Here is an 18,600-nt window from a genome sequence, read left to right as displayed (position 1 = left end):
TGCCCCATATGGTTTCCAAGGAGCTGCTGGTGGATTTGAACTGCCAACCTTTTGGTTAGCAGACAAACGCTTAACCACTGTGCCACCAGGGCTTGGAGAGGTAATAAACAGCAAAATATTGTATGGCTTTTTATGTTGTAGTTGCTACGACTTAAGTTTTTACTCTAGGTGAAAAGGAAAGCCATTGGAAGCTTTGGAGCAGAGGAGTGACACGATTTGACTTTGGTGTTAACACGATCACTTTTATGCTATGCTGAGAGTATACTGTAACTTGACAAGAGCAGATGCAGGGATAGTAAGGAAACTGTTGCAAAAATGCAGGCTAGGTACATGAATAGTGACTTAGAACAGGATGTTGGCAGTGGAGAAATTGGGAAGTAGTGAAATTCTGAATATTTGCCTACTATTATTTTTTAAATATCTGTGGAGTATTTCATTTTTGCGGTGGTATCATAATTTATTTAGCCACTCTCCTAATTTCCAGCCTTCCACTATTATAAAAATGTTTTGATGGAAATCATTGTACATATGTAAGCATTTGTCAGATTATTTTTAGAATAAATTTCTAGCAGTTAGATTGCTGGGACAATAAAATCGGTACTTTTAATGCTTTTGATTCATATAGCCAGAATATTATCTGTCCAGAGAGTACCAGTTTTTTTTCTACCAGCAGTAAATCAGAGAACTTATTACAGTTTTGACATATAGTGTGTATTTAACTCTTAAATCCCTAGTCCTGACAAGAAAAATAAGATTGTTCCTCTTTTTATTTTAAGAACACACTATTTAATTTCAACCTTTATCTTTTTCTAGGTTACAGTTCCTCTGAGTCATCTTATCAATGCCTTCCATTCACCAAAAAACACACCTATTTCTGTCAGTGTATCAGTTCCTCAAAACCAGCATCGAGATGTAGTGACTGAGCATGATGCTCCCAGCAGTGAGGTAATAGTTTTTACCTTGATTGTGTGAGAAAGCTTATTTGATTTAGTAATTTTTAAGCATGTTTCAGTAAATATCTTTCTATAGGCATTTGTAACAAGATGATTCCCACTTTATGCTTAATCTCCTTTGCAATTAAAGACATGTAATTTCTGCTTCATTGTACATATAGAAAAGTTACTTTGTTTTATTCTTTGTTTAATTTTTTTTAATTGTACTTTAAGTGAAAGTTTACAATTCAAGTTAGTCTCTCATATAAAAGTTTATACATACATTGTTATGTGACCCTAATTGCTCTTCCTATACTGTGACAGCACACTTCTCCTTTCCACCCGATTTCCCATGTCCATTCAACCAGCTTTTGACCCTCTGCCTTTTCATCTCACCTCCGGACAGGAGCTGCCCATTTAGTCTCATGTATCTACTTGAGCTAAGAAGCACACTCTTCATGAGTATCATTTTATGTTTCATAGTCCAGTCTAATCTTTGTCTGAAGAGTTGGCCTCTGGAATGGTTTTTGTTCTGGGTTGACAGAGAGTCTGGGGGCCATGCTTTCTGGGGATCCTCCAGTCTCAGACCATTAAGTCTGGTCTTTTTACAAGAATTTGAGTTCTGCACTCCACTTTTCTCCTGCTCCATCAGGGACTCTCTGTTGTGTTCCCTGTCAGGGTGGTCATTGGTTAATTGTTTAATTTTTAAAAAAATTCTGTATGACATTATATTTGGTATTTACCTCCTAGGTGACTACTTGTGTGATACCAGTGAGATACTCTTTTGCGTTCCTCCAATAGTAGCAGCAAACCCAGAAGTTAGAATAATAAGTATCATCTACTGCCTCAGAGAAACTGTCAGTGTAGTTGAGCAATTAGGATATAGGTAGCTGAACGTGAACTGTACTTTCAGTATCCATAGAATTATAAAATCAATGTTAGGATTTAGGGAATTCCAAACCTAGGAACCTTTGTGTTTAAAAGGTTTATTAATAGGATAGTTGGTTGTACCTCAGAATACATTTTTCATAGAAAACATAATCTGTAGTTAAATTTCCCAAAAACCCATAAATAGCTATGTTCTGAATCCTGATATCAGGGAGGTAGGGCAAAGGACAATAGAGGAGGAGTTGAAAAGGAGTTCATTTTGGGGGGAGGGGAGTTGTAGGGTCAATCTTAGGCTCAGATTTTAGTTTGATGAAAAGTTTGTCTTTGTCTTCTTTACACCTTCCTTTTACACTGTTTGCCCTGTTCTTATTGCCTCTTTCTGCAGGCAGTCTGTTGTGTTTCTACTTTCCTGATACCCTTCTTCCAAATTATAATCCAAGAGAGACTTCCTACTGCAAACACTACTTGTATCAAAATTGCTACCTGTAGGAAAATTATGCTCATTTTAGAAACTTTGGAAAATATTAATGTAGATGGAAGAAACAGAAATGTCTGCAATCCCATTCCCCAGATAGAATGCTGGTAGCATTTTGGATTTATATTTCATGTCTGTTTTTTTCAGTTATGCTCTGTCTACATACTGATTTAGATCGTGCTTTTTTCAATTAATAGTCTTGTCATGCCATATGTTTTTATTTTTAGTAACTTTGGAGTATTCCATGTGTGATTTTACTTAACCACATTTATTGTTGGATAGGTGCCAATTTATTGTTGCTATAAACAAACACCATTGTTAAACACGATTGTTAAACATGATTGTTAACTAACCTTGTGGCTGAATCATTGATTATTTCATCAAGTGAAATTCCTGGGTCTGTGGTGAAGTGCATTTTTAGGGATTTAAAAGTAGTGAAATTCTAGAAGCTGGTATTCCACTTGAGATTGATGGACTCAGATATAGAATTGGTGTCCTTAACCTCTGATTTACTCTCATTAGTCCTTTTATCTTCAGTCTGTGCTCACTCTTATTTTACAAAACTTTTTCATTCTTTTTTAAACATCCTACCTCATCTCTTCTCTCATCTTCTTTTCTTTCAGCAAGTCTTGCTCATCCAAACATCCACCTCCCAAAAAGCAAGCAAAAAACCTTCCTTACAACTTCCTTCAAGCTGTTGACTTCTTTTCCCTTTGCTTCCAGACTTCTTGACAGAGTAGTTTGAACTTTTATTCACAGCACATCACATCGTAATTTGGCTACAGCTTTTATGAATTTACAGACTTATTTTGTTAAAGTCAGTGGTGATTTCCTTTGTGCCAAACACAGATCTTTTTTTAAACCCATATCTTTTAAAACTTTTCCTTATCATTTGACCTTGCTGAACATCCACTACTTTCAAAATACTCCCTTAAATTATGTGATGTTACTTTCGTGATGGTTTTTTCTTTTTCTGTTTTGCCAGCTTTTTAAATTGCCAGCCCCTTAAATATTGAGTTTACTGTGTTCTATTCTTAATCTAATCTTAATTGTATACATTCTTTCCAGGTTATCTGTTCTCATGTCTTCAGTTAACATCTATATTCATTTGTATGCTGATAACTCCCAAATATATCTCCAGCCCTAATATCTCTTAAGTTTTAGACTAATTTATCTAGTTATTTGTTGAACATACCCATCTGGATATGCTTTAGGGACCTCAAATTCAAGATGTCCAAAGCTGAGTTACCCCCAGATTTTAATGTTTTTGATTTTAAAGTAGCTTTATCCCCTCTGTATCAGTCTAGGTCCAGCCAAGAGAAAGAAATTATAATTATTTGAACAATGAACACTTAATATAAAAAAATATTAACTATAACAAGAGACTGTGTAACAAAGGATTGTCTAGTAAAAAGTAAAAAAAACTCTAAAAAATATAGGACTAGCAGATTTAGGGAGCAGCTAATACTCCTAGGGCCACTAGCGCAACCCAGAAAGAGTTCTCAGTCCTAGGCTGAAATCCTGACCTTGTTGAGAAGGCTCACTGAACGGCAGAGAAGTTGCTGTGGTGCCATGCCAGCTGAACTTGCTGGAAATCTGGGAAATCTGTCCTCTAGAGTAGCCAGGAAAGCTGTTTATGGGGCTGTGTTTTGCCAGAGAAACTCTACTACAGAGCTGCCCGGCACAGGGTGGTGCCTAGGGAAGCTGCTGGCTGCTTTCTGGCCACTTCACTGCAGGAGCCAGGCTTCAGAAAAACTGCACAAATGGCAGAAGCCAGATGCTGGAGAAGCCCTGGACACTGTAGGCAAGAGCCTTCTGAGTAAGCACAAACCAAGAACCAAAACCCTTTCTCCTACAGTGTGTCTCCAGTCCCCTCTACAGACAAAGTTTAGCATTGTTCCAGCTGGGTTAGATCCATTTTCAGGGAGCTGACAAAAAAGGGTGAAGAAGAACTGAGAAGCAATATATTGATAACTGATAGCCATCCAGAACCCTTCTCCCTCTCAATCCCTATACCCTATCTGTTTCTTCTAATGTCTATGGTCTATGTTTTGTTACTTCTATCGTTCTTAACCAGGGCTTACTTAGTTCAGGCTCTTACCATCTATCAATTGTCCATCAGCCTTCTCTCTCACTCATTCTGTCTTCTCCATCCTTTATTATCTTCCTGTCATGCATTCAGCTCTTTTACTGAGTGCCACCTTGTTATCTGGTAGGGTATGTAGATGAATAAAACAGTCTCTACCTTTGATCCTTACTATTGCCCTGTGAAATAGAAAAGGCATATTTCTTAGTCATCTTATTAGTCAGGAAATGGATTCTAAGAATATGAGTGACTTGTCACATAGCTAATAAGTAACGAGTTCTCAGACTTCAGTCCAGACTTACGTAATTCATGGATCTTTTTCTTTATGTCACTCATAAGAAGTGGATACTTCTCTTGTTCTGTTTATTTCTGCTGTATGCACTTGAAGTTTTAGCTGTTTTGGGCTTGAGTAACATGTAATTGTTCTTCAGTATCTATCTCCCTGTCAACTCATGTGGATAAGAAAGTAACTCACATGTTTGTAGTTACTTTAAAACTGTTTAAATGTAACTACATTCCCTTGCCTGGCTTTCACACATTTTTTACTTTGTTCAATTTTCCTTCTTTTTAGAAGTTAGATATGGGTAACTTTAGAACCTCTTCATTCAAGGAAGGACTTCAACAGTGAGGCCAGAGGAGTGAGATGTCTTGTAGTAACAGCATACCATTTCTTTATCAAGTGGGCTTTTGTTTATGTGTATCAGGAGCGGTGAGGGGAAGCTTTAAACTTCTATGGACTAGTGAGGATTATCCCTTGAATGGAATTTCCCCAATTCAGAAACCTTGCCATAGACCTTACGTCATTTCCACAATGTTGGGAAAAGTCCCCTCACACACTCTGTAACTCAGCAAGTACTCTCATACTCTGCTATTATAAATGTTTCACTGACCATTGGTAGACTAGCTGTAGATCAGAGTACCTTATATAAAGACAAGGGAAAAAATGAGGCAATTCTCTTGATTTTATGAATAATAATGCTTAACCACTGACCTTTTGGTTAGCAGCTGATTGCTTAACTGCTGTGCCACCAGGGCTCCTTAGTTCACTGGTTTTCATTTGCATGAAGAAAGTGACGTTTTTCCCATGCATCATCTCTTTATTTTAAGGATATCACTGGCAATACTTTTTTTACATTTGTCACATGACTGACTTCAGTAAAACTAGAACCATAAAAATATTTGCATGAATTTATTTTTTTAAAAAGAAAAAGGAAATCAATCTATTTGTTAGATTTTTAAAATCCATATTATTTCATTTGAAAGTGACGTCTCTTTAAGTTAAAATATCATGATAATATTAATGATTACATGGTTGACTTCTTATTTTACAGCCTGTGCTTAACCTAAGGGACCTTGGATTATCTGAATTAAAAATTGGACAGCTTGATCAACTCGTAGACAGTCTACTTCCAGGATTTTTTAAAGGCAAAAAAATTTCTTCCCATTGGCGTACATCTCACGTCTCTGCACAGTCCTTCTTTGAAAATAAATATGGTATGCTAATATATGTTTTTTGTTCCAATTAAAATAAGCTATTTTAGTACTATTAATAATAATTTATAGTAGCTACCATTTATTATCATTTACTGTGGGCCAGGTTCTTTCCTGAAGTGGGTTTTTTTGTTTAATTTTTGTAATTTTTTGTTTTGAAATAATTTTAAATTTATAGAAAAGTTATAAAGATAATACAGAGAGTTCTCAGTATACCCTTCCCCTAACATTGCCTAATGTTCAGTTTATGTTGCCATAGTTGATTTGTCAAAACTAAGAAATTAGCATTGGCATAATACTTTTAACTAAACTAAAGACTATTTCAATTTTGCCAAATAATGTTTTTCCACTAGTGTCCTTTTTTTTGTTCCAGGATCCAGTCCAATGTAGCATACCACATTGCATTTAGATGCGTGTTTTTGTTTTGTTTTAATGTAGGTGACATTTACTGGATTCCAGGTAATGTACTAATCTCTGAGAATTCATTGATGAAGAGATAGTCATGGGCCCTTCTTTTATTGAATGTCTACAAATTTATTGAGTCTTAGAACAATCTAATATTATAACAATATAGTGACCCTGTGTTGTGCAGAACAAAACACTGCCTGATCCTGCACCATCCTCACAGTTGTTGCTATGTTTGAGACCATTGTTGCAGCCACTGTGTCAATCTGTCTCATCAAGGGTCTTCCTTTTTCACTGACCCTCTACTTTACCAAGCATGATGTCCTTCTCCAGTGGGCTTATGCTACAGTCTGTTGAAAGGGATTCCAATTTCATGAGTTTCTTTTTGGCTAGTACTAAAAACAAGGAATATTAGAGAATTAACAGGATGTGTTTTATATAGATGTAAAAGCATTAAAAAAAAGTTAATACAGGTTATAAAAAAGCCTAGGAACAAAAGAGCAGGTTTGAACAGTTTTCTGACAGAGGTTTGAATTGGAGCTGTGTTTTGTACAAGCTTAGTTCACTGACTAATTCTTCACTCTTCCTTTGCCTTTATTTCATATAAGAGCTGTAGGATAACTAAAGGAGTCCCTGGGTGGTGCAAATGGTTAAGCACTTGACTACTAGCCGAAAGGCTGGCAGTTCAAATCCACCCAGAGGTACTGTGGAAGACAGGCCTAGTGATCTACTTCTGAAAGGTCACAGTCTTGAAGAACCTTGTGGAGCAGTTCTACTCTGCACACACAAGGTCACCTGAGTCAGAATCAACTCAACGGTAACTAACAACAACAGGATAAATAAAAAATACCAGAGTGAGAATAAAATAGAAAGTTTTTGAGCTTGGCTTAGCGTAAAAATCTGCTTCCATTTTTTTGTCTTTTTATGCTATACTGCCTCTTTTCTGAGGGGGCCCCAAGGCTTTGTGATAACAAGTGAGGGCTTTGGAGTAGTGATCTTAGTTAGTCAGTCCTGCTACTGACTAACTATGAAATTTACTTTTTTTCTCTAAACTGCAGTTTTCTCATATATAAAGTGAGAGGAATAACTTCCTATCTTATTTGGAAGATAAAATGAAGTAATCTAAGTAAAGTACTTGGCCTATAAAAAGTGTTCAGTAGAATAGAATTTTTATTGTTAGTACCATTGTTACTACTCTTTTTGCTCTTCTGATCTGCATGTTTACATTTCCCTTTTAGGTTGTTCCTCATACCCTCAGTTGTTTTCTAGGTTTAGGCAGGCATACATATTTTAAAGGGATTTCTTGGCTTGACCCTAAGAGTTCTTACAAGAATCACTGAATCCTAAGCAGACAAGGGATAAATGATAACAACTGTTTGTTTCTATTGTTGATACTGACTCCTTCCCTAGGGTCGTTGATGTAAAGTAGGATGGGGCCCATTAGTCAAGAATAAGAGTTAGGAAGGGTCAGCAAAGTATTTATGGCTTACAGCTATAGAAAGAACTTTTTTCATACTAAATGACTCTCTGTAGAAACTTTAAGAGAGAAAGATAACAATAGCTCTGGTTTACAGTGTTGTAAGATAACAGTAGCTCTGGTTTGCAGTGTTGTATCAGATTCTTCACTAGAGCTTTTGGAATTGTTCCTAGGAAATGATAATTCATTATCTTTTTATGTTCTTAACTATAAGTAACTTTAACCTAAACATGTGTATCTTTTACCTCTGTTGATGTGAATTTAGTTTCATTGGCAACTATATTTGTATACCAGATAAAAAAGATAGTCTAAAGGACAAACATAAATGCAGTCATAGCGACCATAGAGGGCAGAGTAGAACTGTCCCATAGGGCTGCCAAGGAGCAGCTGGTGGATTTGAAGTGCTGAGCTTTGGGTTAGTAGCCATATCACTTAACCAGTGCGCCACCAGGACTCTGTCTAATGAACAAGTGACATAGTAAACTGAAGATCTGTGAGAGTTTATGATTGGATTACTAAATAGTAATACTTTAGACATTGTTATAAAAGGAGAGTCATGTCATGGGCAAATACAAGGTGAAACATTATATTTTGATTTTTGTAGTATTTGACAAAATTGTGATCTTTCCTATGTAATTATTTTTCGTTTGGCAATTAGAATATTTTTTTCAATTTCCTTCCAGGTTACTTAGATATATTTAGTACTTTACGTTCCTCTTGCTTGTACAGACAACATCCAAGAACTCTTCAAAGCATTTGTTCAGATCTTCAGTACTGGCCAGGTATGAAGCAACAACTGTGCTTATTTTGAAAAAAGTAATAGTTTTATTTGTTATTCTGATTTGTCTTTCTTAATGAGATTAATCATTTTCAATATACGTAACTAAAGGTTACTATCCACAACATCCGTGGTCTTATACAAATAAATAAAAATAGAAAAAAAACACAGAAAGGACATGGATAGTCAACTCACTAAAGAACTAAAAATAGTTAAAAGTACAAAAAAAGCTTTAAAAAATTTCCATCACTTGTAATCAGTGAAATGCAATTTAAAATAAGATATCTTTTTTTTTGCCCATCAGATTTTCACCCATCACATTAAAAGATTTATATTATTCAGTGTTGGCCAGGACATGAAGAAAAGGACATCCATTTATCTGTGGTAGCATAAATTGATAATAGTCTTTTTGCAGGGCAATTTCTTAGTGTCTAACAAAATTTGCATCTTATAGTTTCACTTTTAGAAACTTAGTCTACATGTTCTCTTGAGGATATATGTACAAGGATGTTTATTGCAGTATTATTTCCAGCCATGAAAAACAGGAAAACTCCATAGTAAGGAAATTGTTGAATAAATAGTAGAAATCTCATAAATTGGGAAACTATAAACAGCCATTTAACTAACTACAATATTTGTGCTGTTTTGAAAATTGACCGCAATATGTTGTTAAGTGAAGTAAGGTAATTACAGAAAATTGTGTACAATTTCCAGCATGGTTTTTATGTAAAAAGTGTGTTCCCATGCATAGAAGGATAGTCATGAAATTGTTGACAGTGGTTACTTCTGACAAGTGGGATTGGGGTTTGGGGAGTTAGGAGACACTGACTTTTAATTTACTATTTTATGCCCTTTTTTTTTACATTTTGTAATTATCAAGAAAAATGTAAAGTTAATTGAATAGATTAAACTGATTTTAGTGACTTGGCTTTTTTGGGAAACTCACAATTTTATCAGAGTAACTACCCTTTTTTCCCCCAAATTATATTGTAAAATCCTCTTCTGTATTTTCTTTTCCCCCTTTAATCATGAAATAAATTGATTGTTTGAGGTTCCTTTTAGGAAAAGGATGGAAGGAAACTGTAAAGCATGTTTGTCAGATAAGAGAACTGTCAAAAAATAAGTTTATAAACTAAGATACACGTGTATGGTGTCAGAGTTTTGAATCTTAGGTGCATTTTTTTCTTGTAAAATATATAATGAAAAGTAAATGATAGTGTTTTATTCAGTTCTCATACAGTCTCGAGGTTTTAAAACTTTGAAATCAAGAACACGACGTCTGCAGTCCACCTCTGAAAGATTAGCAGAAACACAGCATATAGCACCATCATTTGTAAAGGTAATTAGAATTTTTTGTTGGGGGAAGGGGATCCAGAAAGCAGCAGTTTTCAAAGTATTAAAACCAAAGACCTTCAATACTTGCTTTTTGTTGTTGGCTAATGTATTTTCTCCCTTCTTTCCACTTATGATGAGGTATTAATAACCCATATAATCATTATAACTACAGCTCATGTGGGTGTAGGACTCTTCTGTCAACTTGCCTGTTTGACAAAATCCCTCAGATTTTTCTCCACCAAGCTGCACCTGCTTATGTGTTCTTTATATTAATGAGTGGTATCCACCCATTCACTCAAGCCAAAAATCTGGTGATCAACCTAGATTTGTCCATCTTTCCTCACTCCCACGTCTGTTGATCACTAAAGTCCTGTTGATCCAACCTCCTAAATATTCTTAAATCTCTCTTTTCTCTTCATCCTCAGTTCCTCTGCCATAAATAAACTGTAACCATTTTTTGCCTCATTTACTCTAACAAAGACTCATTTAGTCTCTTTGCCTCTAATTTTGCTGCCTCCAGTGTAGCCTCCAGATGGCCACCAACTAGTGTTTCTAAAATGATGGTCTACTTGCATCACTCTGCTTTACCGTCAAACTTCTGACATGGTATATAGGTTCTGTCATAAAAGATTGCTTTCAGTTCTTGAGCATCAAAGGTGGTTGTTGCATGCCTCTGTCAAATCATTCACATGTTTATTCCCTGTGACTTACATGTCTTTTTCTCTACAAGGCCTTTCCTGACCTTCATAGGAAGCATTTCTCTCTCTCTCTTTTTTTTTTTTTTTTAATTTTCAAATATATGAGGGCTTTTCTTGTTATCTTTTCTTTAAATTTATGTCAAGCTTAATTGCATCATGGTTAAGGAACATAGTCTGTGGTTTGAGTCCCCTGAGGTCTGTGGAGACTTGTGAGTGGTCCCTTAAATGGTCAGATTTTGGAAATGTTCCTGTGTGCTTGTGAAGAATGTGGATTCTGTACTTGTTGGGCACAATGTCCTTGGTCAGGGTTGCTAACTGGGTTCAAAGCTTCTGTATCCTTCCAGATAATTTATCTGCTTGTTTTAGCAGTTACTAAGAGAGGTGTGTTAAAATTTCTGTTTGTGAATTTGTTTTTATCTTTGTAGTTCTGTCAGTTTCTGCTTTATATACTTTGAGGCTATACTATCCATTGCCATTGAGTTGATTCCCACTCATAGCAACTCAGCAGGACAGAGTAGAACTGCCCAGAAGCATTTCTTTTACCATCATACCTAGTCCTTAATTCTAGCATAATATCTATATGATTTAAAAAACGTATTTACTTTTTTCTCCCCAGTAGACTGAAAACTTTGAAACCAATGACCTATTTATCTTTATATCTTCAGAATGTACACAGGGCTGAGCATACAAAAGGCTCTCAGTAAACATTTATTTAATAAATTGATGAAGTATTTCCTCTAGCAGAGATAAAAGGTGTGAGCATCAAGCCATTAGAATCTCAAGTCAGTAGCTGCCCTGTTAACTGTTTCAGTATAGTGTTCTTGTAGAAGGTGATGTTACTTTCTTTATATTAATCGGTTGATGTAGGCATGGGTCTAGTGTTAGTTTCCTAATCATTGATTCAGTATTTCATTGTTGAGTCTTAATCTGATTTTTCCCACTGACAGTAAAAATTAAAGATTCTAGAATTCTAATAAATTTTTTAGTGGTGGTCCCAATATTGCTGGAGACTGTTACTATCTATGTACCCAATGAATACTAATACATCATTTGTGTACTTAGGGGTTTCTTTTGCGGGACAGAGGATCAGATGTTGAAAGTTTGGACAAACTCATGAAAACCAAAAACATACCTGAAGCTCACCAAGATGCATTTAAAACTGGTTTTGCAGAGGGTTTTCTGAAAGCTCAAGCACTGACACAAAAAACCAACGGTGAGTTAATTTGATACTACCCGTGTTTGGAAAGAAGATCTGAAAGGAAGTCCTACTCCTACATTTAAGTGATTATAAGTAGCTTTCTAACAGTTGGTCTTTGCATTGATTATGCTCCACTGTATTTGCAACTTAAGCTGTTTGGAAGAGAAAATGTCTGCCGGCACATTCACTTTCTCAAGAGAGAAATCAGAGTCAGGGACAGAAGTATGAGTGTGCTTCTGACCCCAGTGGCCTTGTGAACTTTCTGAGAACAGGATGCTGAGAGGAAATCATGGCAGTTGTGCAAAAGAATACCAGGTTCCAAAGTTGCATGTAAAGAAATAGATGATTACCAACAACAGCCTGGTGTTTGCATTTCATTGAGCTGTCATATTTCATTAATGTCATTTGATTTAAGGTTTTTGCTTCTCCCTCCAGATTCCCTGAGGCGAACTCGGCTGTTTCTTCTTGTTCTACTGCTGCTTGGCATTTATGGACTCTTAAAAAACCCATTTTTATCTGGTAAAAGCTCTTTTTATTTATTGGATTTGTTTTTTTTTAATTTTCTTAAATACTCATTTCCTTTTCATGGTTAGTCTATCTACAAAAAAAAAATCAGTTCCAGGATGTAGGCCTGTCATTCCTAAGCCAAGATTTCTCAGTTTTGCTTAGTTAGAGATTGTTTTTTGTAATGAAGTAGAAAAGTTTCAATCTGTTATGATTCATACCATCTGCAATGTCAGAGGACTTATATTTATATTGCTTGATGGATTCCAAGGAAACTTCTTATGGACAGTGTAAAAATTCTGATTCTTCCCACTGAAAATGAAAATTAAAAATTCTAGAATTTTAATGAATTTTTTTAGGGCTTTTGAAAGAATAAGTTATTGTTGCTTTTCCAAGGATTGTATTAGAATAAAAGATGTTAGTTCAACTTTGGTTGTGGTTAATCTCTCAGATTTTTAGATACCTGTCTAATTATAGGAGCCCTGGTGGTGCAGTGATTAAGACCTTGGCCGCTAACCAGAAGGCCAGCAGTTCGAATCCACCAGCTGCTCCTTGGAAACCCCGTGGGGCAGTTCACTCTGTCCTATAGGGTTGCTTTGAGTCAGAATCAACTTGATGGCAATGGGTTTTTTTGGTTTTTGTCCAATTATAAAATTTAAAAATCCTGTAGGAGAATTTTACAATAGCATTACAAAGTTAAATAGTCTTCTATTTCAAAGATAATATATTGAATCTTTATAAAAAGTTAAATAAATCCCAGTTAGTGTTTTTCAGTTCATCCATCTAAAACAAAAGTGATAATGTCAGGTTGAAATGGTTTCAATTATTTTTCAACTAACATTCAGTTTTCACCTTGTGTTTCCTACTCTCTGTTTGGAACATTGGTTGACCTGAATCAGGAATTCATCCCAGAATTTGCATGTAGCCCCAGATATTTGTTATGTTTTTTGAGACATCAAACCTGGGATGACTTTTTAACACCCAGAAATGACTTTTTAATTCTAGATTCGCCTTCCTCTATCTCCTTTTTTTTTTTTTTCCAAAAAAGAACTATTTTAGGGACGATAGGAGTGATATCAGCTGGGAAGGAAGGCACAGAATAAGCTCTGATTATTTTTGTGTGTTTCGTAATTCATGTGTACTATTAAGGAAAGCATGTATTAAAATATGAAATGCATTGCCTTTGGGTAATTACTCTAATTTTCTGTTAGGTCCAAGTAGGTTCTCTTGCAAATTCATTTGCATTGTTTATTAAGACTATTTACATAGATCCTTAAAAGTAAGTTAGTGGGCTAAAACCATTAGTGTCCATTCTAGAACTACTGTTTTAAATTTGTTGTCCCAACTTATATATTTTTGAGGTGTTAAATGTTTCTGTTTTGCTTCTCAATTTCAATCTATTGTAAAGATAATATTTTTGGCCTCTTCTAAGGAAATTAGAAATTGCTCTGTTTACTCATTTATAATTGCTCTAGTTTAGAAGTTTTTACCTTAGGAGGAGAGATTTAAGAAAGCTTCGTAATAGTTCCCCAAAGTTGATCTTATATATTTTACTGTCATGCCAAACTTTTCCTGACTTTTCTTATACTTAATGATGTTATTATTGATATATCATCTGAGAGCAACTAATACCAGTTGTCAGAGGAAGACGGCTACATGAAAAGTAAAATAATGTGTTAAGCCTCACCTTTTTTTTTTTAACACCTGTGGCAATTTTTAGTGCTGTGTTTAAGGCAGTGTACTTTAAAGTGTAGAGCCATGACCACTTGTATCGGAATAACTAAAGATGCTTGTTAAAAATGCAAGCTCTCCTAGGCTCTATCTAAACTTGCAAACTAGAAGTTCTAGGCTACAGCCTGGGAACTTGCATTTTAACATATTTCTCAGTTGATTTTTATGCACACTGAAGTTTGGGAACCACTTGCTTAATTAAGACTTCTATCAATTAGATATTACAAGGAGAAGAGGTGAGTAATCCTTTGTTTTAATTGGAAAGTACAAAGGTATTGTTTTAATATGAATTGTGTAGTCCTTAAACATGGTTTAGAGACCCAGAAAATCTAGTTTCTAGTCTTCTGACTTAATTTTTATGACCTTAGGTTGCTCAAACATTTAATTTTCCAAGGTTTTGCTTTCTTGCACCTGTAAAATATGTTGTTTATAATTTTATGAATCCATTAATGTAAAGTTTTCTTCCCTTTAGTCCGCTTCCGGACAACAACAGGGCTTGATTCTGCAGTAGATCCTGTCCAAATGAAAAATGTCACCTTTGAACATGTTAAAGGAGTAAGTTCAAAAGTTTTCCTTGCCACTTTTCAAACAGTATCTAATTGTTATTCTGCATAAAGTTGACATTTTATTGTAAAGGTTATTCTGAATAGGTAAAATTGCATCCAAAAGTCTAAGAAACTTTAATTTTGGGGTAAATAACAGTAGCTGAAGATCAATTTTTATTTCATGACAGGCCTTGGTAGTGATTTCTGAAGGAACAGACAAATGTAGTTGGAATGAATGTGAACTTTAGAGACAAACAGACTGAAGTTTTAAATTTAGTTTTGCCACTTACTGGCTGTGTGACTTTGAGCAAGATACTTTGGACTCTCACAGATGATGTATGTACTTGGGACATAGTAGATACTCACTGATATTTCTCTCACCTGTTCCTCTTATTTGTAACTCCAGTGTCTAAAACATATTGGACAATATGTATTTCTTAAATAGAGTAAGTGAATGCTAGTTTATAGATAATAAACTAATTCGTTTAACAAATATTTATTAGTGTTTGTTAAGCGTCAGGCCCTTTCTAGGTGCTGGGATAGAACAAAAGAAGAAACCTCTGCCTTCAAAGAGCTTAAATTCTAGTGCTGGGAATTGGACAGTAATATACTAAATAAAATAATAAAGGATGTTAAAAGGTGGTAAGTGTTATGGGGAAAAAGAGAGCAGATTAAAGGGGATTGGGAGCTCTGGAAGAGCAGTTGCAATTTTAAATGAGATATTCAGGTTGTTGTCTGACAGTAGTCAAGGTAAGAGATGATGGTGACATAGACCAACATGGTAGCAGTCGAATTGGTGAGAAGTAGTTAGATTCTGAATATATATTTTAAAGGTAGATCCAACAAGATTTCCTGGCGGATTAGGATTTGGAGTATAAAAGAAAGAAAGGAGTTGAGGATGACTACAAGATTTTTGAAGTGAACAGTTGGAATGATGGAGTTGTCATTTACTGAGATGAGAAAGGCTATAGATAGAGCAGACTTTGAGGAGAAAGATTAGGAATTATGTTTCAGGCATGTTATGTGTGAGATATCCCAGCGCAGTTCAACTTTATTTGAAAACTTGAATCAGTGCAGAGGACCTTTTCTGTGTGAGGTCAGCAATCAGCGCCTACCCTAAACTGAACCCAGTACTGAGGCAGTCATCAGCTAGGGCATTCTTTGATACTTTCTGTGTGCGTTGTATATACTTAGTTACTAATTATACCACACTTCTGTTGGGATGAGGGGATTTCTGAGTCCAAAGCTAAAAAAGACATGCTGATGACTAAACATAGAAGGAATTGAGTTTATTGCAATTAAGATAGGTCCTCACAAAGTTTTCCATGCTAAAATGAATCAATGTTAAATTGCTACAAAATCTAAATTTTTATAGAGCAAACTAATTCAATTTACCAGCATTTACCAGAACAGTTTTGCCACTTTTACCACTAGGTAGTACTTGTGATCAGTCCTAACAAGTCTTATCAGGGTTTTGGTGATTCAGTGGTAGGAATTCACCTGCCTTGTGAGAGACCAGATTCCATTCCTGGCCAGTGCACTTCATGCACAGTGGAGGCCTGTGTGATACTGAACAGCATTTCATTCACTTGTACGTGGGGCTACTGTGAATCTCGCTGGCAGCTGCTAACGACAGAGGTAAATTCTAACAAGTCTTAAAGAACATGTTTAGGAATTTCATCCTGTGCCCAGAATTTTCTTGTACAAGTTGTGCTGGCTTCCCCAGTAATGTGTACTGTCGTACCCTTCACCAAAGTTACCACTTATCTATTTAGTTCCCCCCGACTCCTCCCATCCCTCGTAACCAGCAAAGATTGTTTCTTTTTGTTTGTAAACTTTTACATGAGTTGTACAGTAGAAGTCTCATACAATATTTGTCCTTTTGTGATTGACTTATTTCACTCAGCGTAACATCCTCCAGTTTTGTTCCTCTTACTCTCCTGTGCTGAGTTCCTTTTGTTTGTGGAATTTTTTCTTTCATTTTTGTAGGTTTTATTTTTACCGAGACTTTGTTTTTTTTCTTTATTTTGATGAGTAGGTTTGTTAACTTTCTTTGTGATTACCTTGAAATTTACGCTTATCTTCCTAGATTTGAACCAGGCTATTATTGCTTGGTATTGCTTGACTTCCTCTCCATTAGAAGGTTCTATATCTACAGCGTTTATTCCCTCTTTTATTGTTCTGATGCTGTTGTCATTTACAGATTAACCTCTCTAGTTCCCTTTTGTAATTCTTTTGGTTTTGCATAGTCCTTAAGAGTTCATTTCCTAGGTTGGTATGTGGCTAGTGCAATCGTGTGTCCCATATTCAGCCTGTGGTGTGATATTGTTCGTTCTTAGATTGAAGGACTTCCGTTAATAAGTCTTGTAAGTTTGGTTTGGTTTTTACTTATTCCCTTAATTTCTGTTTATCTGGAAATGACCTAATTTCACCATCATTTTTGAACGAGAGTTTTGCAGGATATATTATTCTTGGCTGGCAATTTTTTTCTTTCAAGGTTTTATATATGTCATCCCATTGTCTTCTTGCCTGCATGGTTCCTGCCAAATAATCTGAGCTTAGTCTTATTGTTTCTCCTCTGTATGTGACTTTTTGTTTTTCTTGAGCTGCTCTCAGGATTCTTTGTCTTTGGTTTTAGCGAGTGTGATTATGATACGCCTTGGTGATTTTGTTTTGGGGTCTATCCTGTATGGGGTTCGTTGAGCTTCTTAGATGGCCAGCTTTTCATCTTTCATGATATTGGGGAAGTCTTCTGTCAGCAATTCTTCAATGGTCCTCTCTGTGTCTTCTGTTTTCTCCCCCTGTTCTGGAACTCCGATCATTCACAGATTTTTCCTTTTGATTGTATCCCACATAATTCTCAGGGTCTCTTCATTTTTCTTCATTCTTTTTTCTGATTTTTCCTCAGACAGAGTTGTATTCCAGTGTTTGTCTTCAATTCTGCTGATCCTGTGTCCCACTGTTTCAAATCTGCTCCTCAGCCCTTCTATGACACTGTCCATTTCTGAAATCTTGTTGTTTATCTTTTGGAGTTCTAATTGTTGTTTTTGTATAATTTCTAGTTGTGAATTTATTTTGGCATTTTGTTTCCGCGTTATTTTCCTGAATTCTTCCATTTTTTTGTTTGTATTTTCCATGAATTTGTCTACCTGTTCCATGAATTTGTCTTTTATCCTCATTTTTGTGTGCTTTTTGCTTCAACTCTTGGATAATTCTGAGTATTAGAGATTTGAATTCCCTATCAGGTAGTTCTGGTGCCTTTTCTTCTACTGGAAAGTCATTTGGTGTTTTATTTTGGATGCCTACTGGAACCATCTTGTCCTGTTTTTGTGAATGTTTTGATATTGTCTGCTGTCATCGGGGCATTCAGTAGTTATTTTTCTCATTTATTGATTGTAGATTTATTTGTTTCGTCCTTTTTTTTGGCTGTGTCTGGGCAGGCGGGCTGTGTGTTCTTTGTTGTTTGCTCAATTCTGCCTCCTTCTCCAATTGGATATGGTACAGCAGGGCAGGTCTAGCTGAAGAGGAGTTGCTGGGTTGGGTTGTTTGTGGCATTTACTACAGCTACCAAGGCGGGTTGGTAATCAGTGCAGGGCAGGTTCTGGTGGGCCGTGCCTGTGGTTTTTGGTGGTATGATGTTAAGCGTACAGTGCAGGTAGGCAGGATGGAGGGGGGAGATTGTGATGTGTGGAGCTAAGATGGGTATGGGAGAGAGGAGAGAGGAACAGGAGCCAAAAACATAACAAAGAAACAAAAAGAGTGCTAGGGGAGATTGCCGTTGGACTGGAGAGATGAGAGACTATTAAATGGAGAAAAACAGAAAGGGGAAGAAGAAGAAAAAAAGAAAAGAAAGGAATAAATAAATAAAAATTAGAAAGAAAAAAGAACAGCAAAGCTCCCAGGGATCCCACCAGTGCGGCTTCGAGGTCTGGGGAAGTTGTTCCCATGTGTTGAAGTACAGCCTGGCTAGGAGGTGTAGAGGTATTTAGTGCCAGGTATCCAGGAGACAGGAAGAGAAGGAAGGTATAGAGAGACGAGAAACTGAGTAATGAAGAAA

General features: G+C 36.0%; 1 protein-coding gene across 1 annotated transcript in view; it reads left to right on the top strand.

Annotated features, from left to right (window-relative positions):
- YME1L1 (YME1 like 1 ATPase) overlaps positions 1–18,600 on the top strand; it is a 42,591-nt gene that overhangs the window by 6,454 nt on the left and 17,537 nt on the right. Inside the window, exons 2-8 of the mRNA XM_004380510.3 lie at positions 814–945; positions 5,713–5,875; positions 8,438–8,536; positions 9,762–9,871; positions 11,628–11,778; positions 12,199–12,282; positions 14,471–14,553. Coding sequence (XP_004380567.1) covers positions 814–945; positions 5,713–5,875; positions 8,438–8,536; positions 9,762–9,871; positions 11,628–11,778; positions 12,199–12,282; positions 14,471–14,553 — 822 coding nt within the window. The remainder of the gene's footprint in view (positions 1–813; positions 946–5,712; positions 5,876–8,437; positions 8,537–9,761; positions 9,872–11,627; positions 11,779–12,198; positions 12,283–14,470; positions 14,554–18,600) is intronic.

The sequence above is a fragment of the Trichechus manatus genome, unplaced genomic scaffold, assembly GCF_000243295.1.
Source record: "Trichechus manatus latirostris isolate Lorelei unplaced genomic scaffold, TriManLat1.0 scaffold00075, whole genome shotgun sequence".
Lineage (NCBI taxonomy): Eukaryota > Metazoa > Chordata > Mammalia > Sirenia > Trichechidae > Trichechus > Trichechus manatus.
Note: the sequence above shows the minus strand (reverse complement) of the source record. Positions and strands in the feature narration are given on the sequence as shown.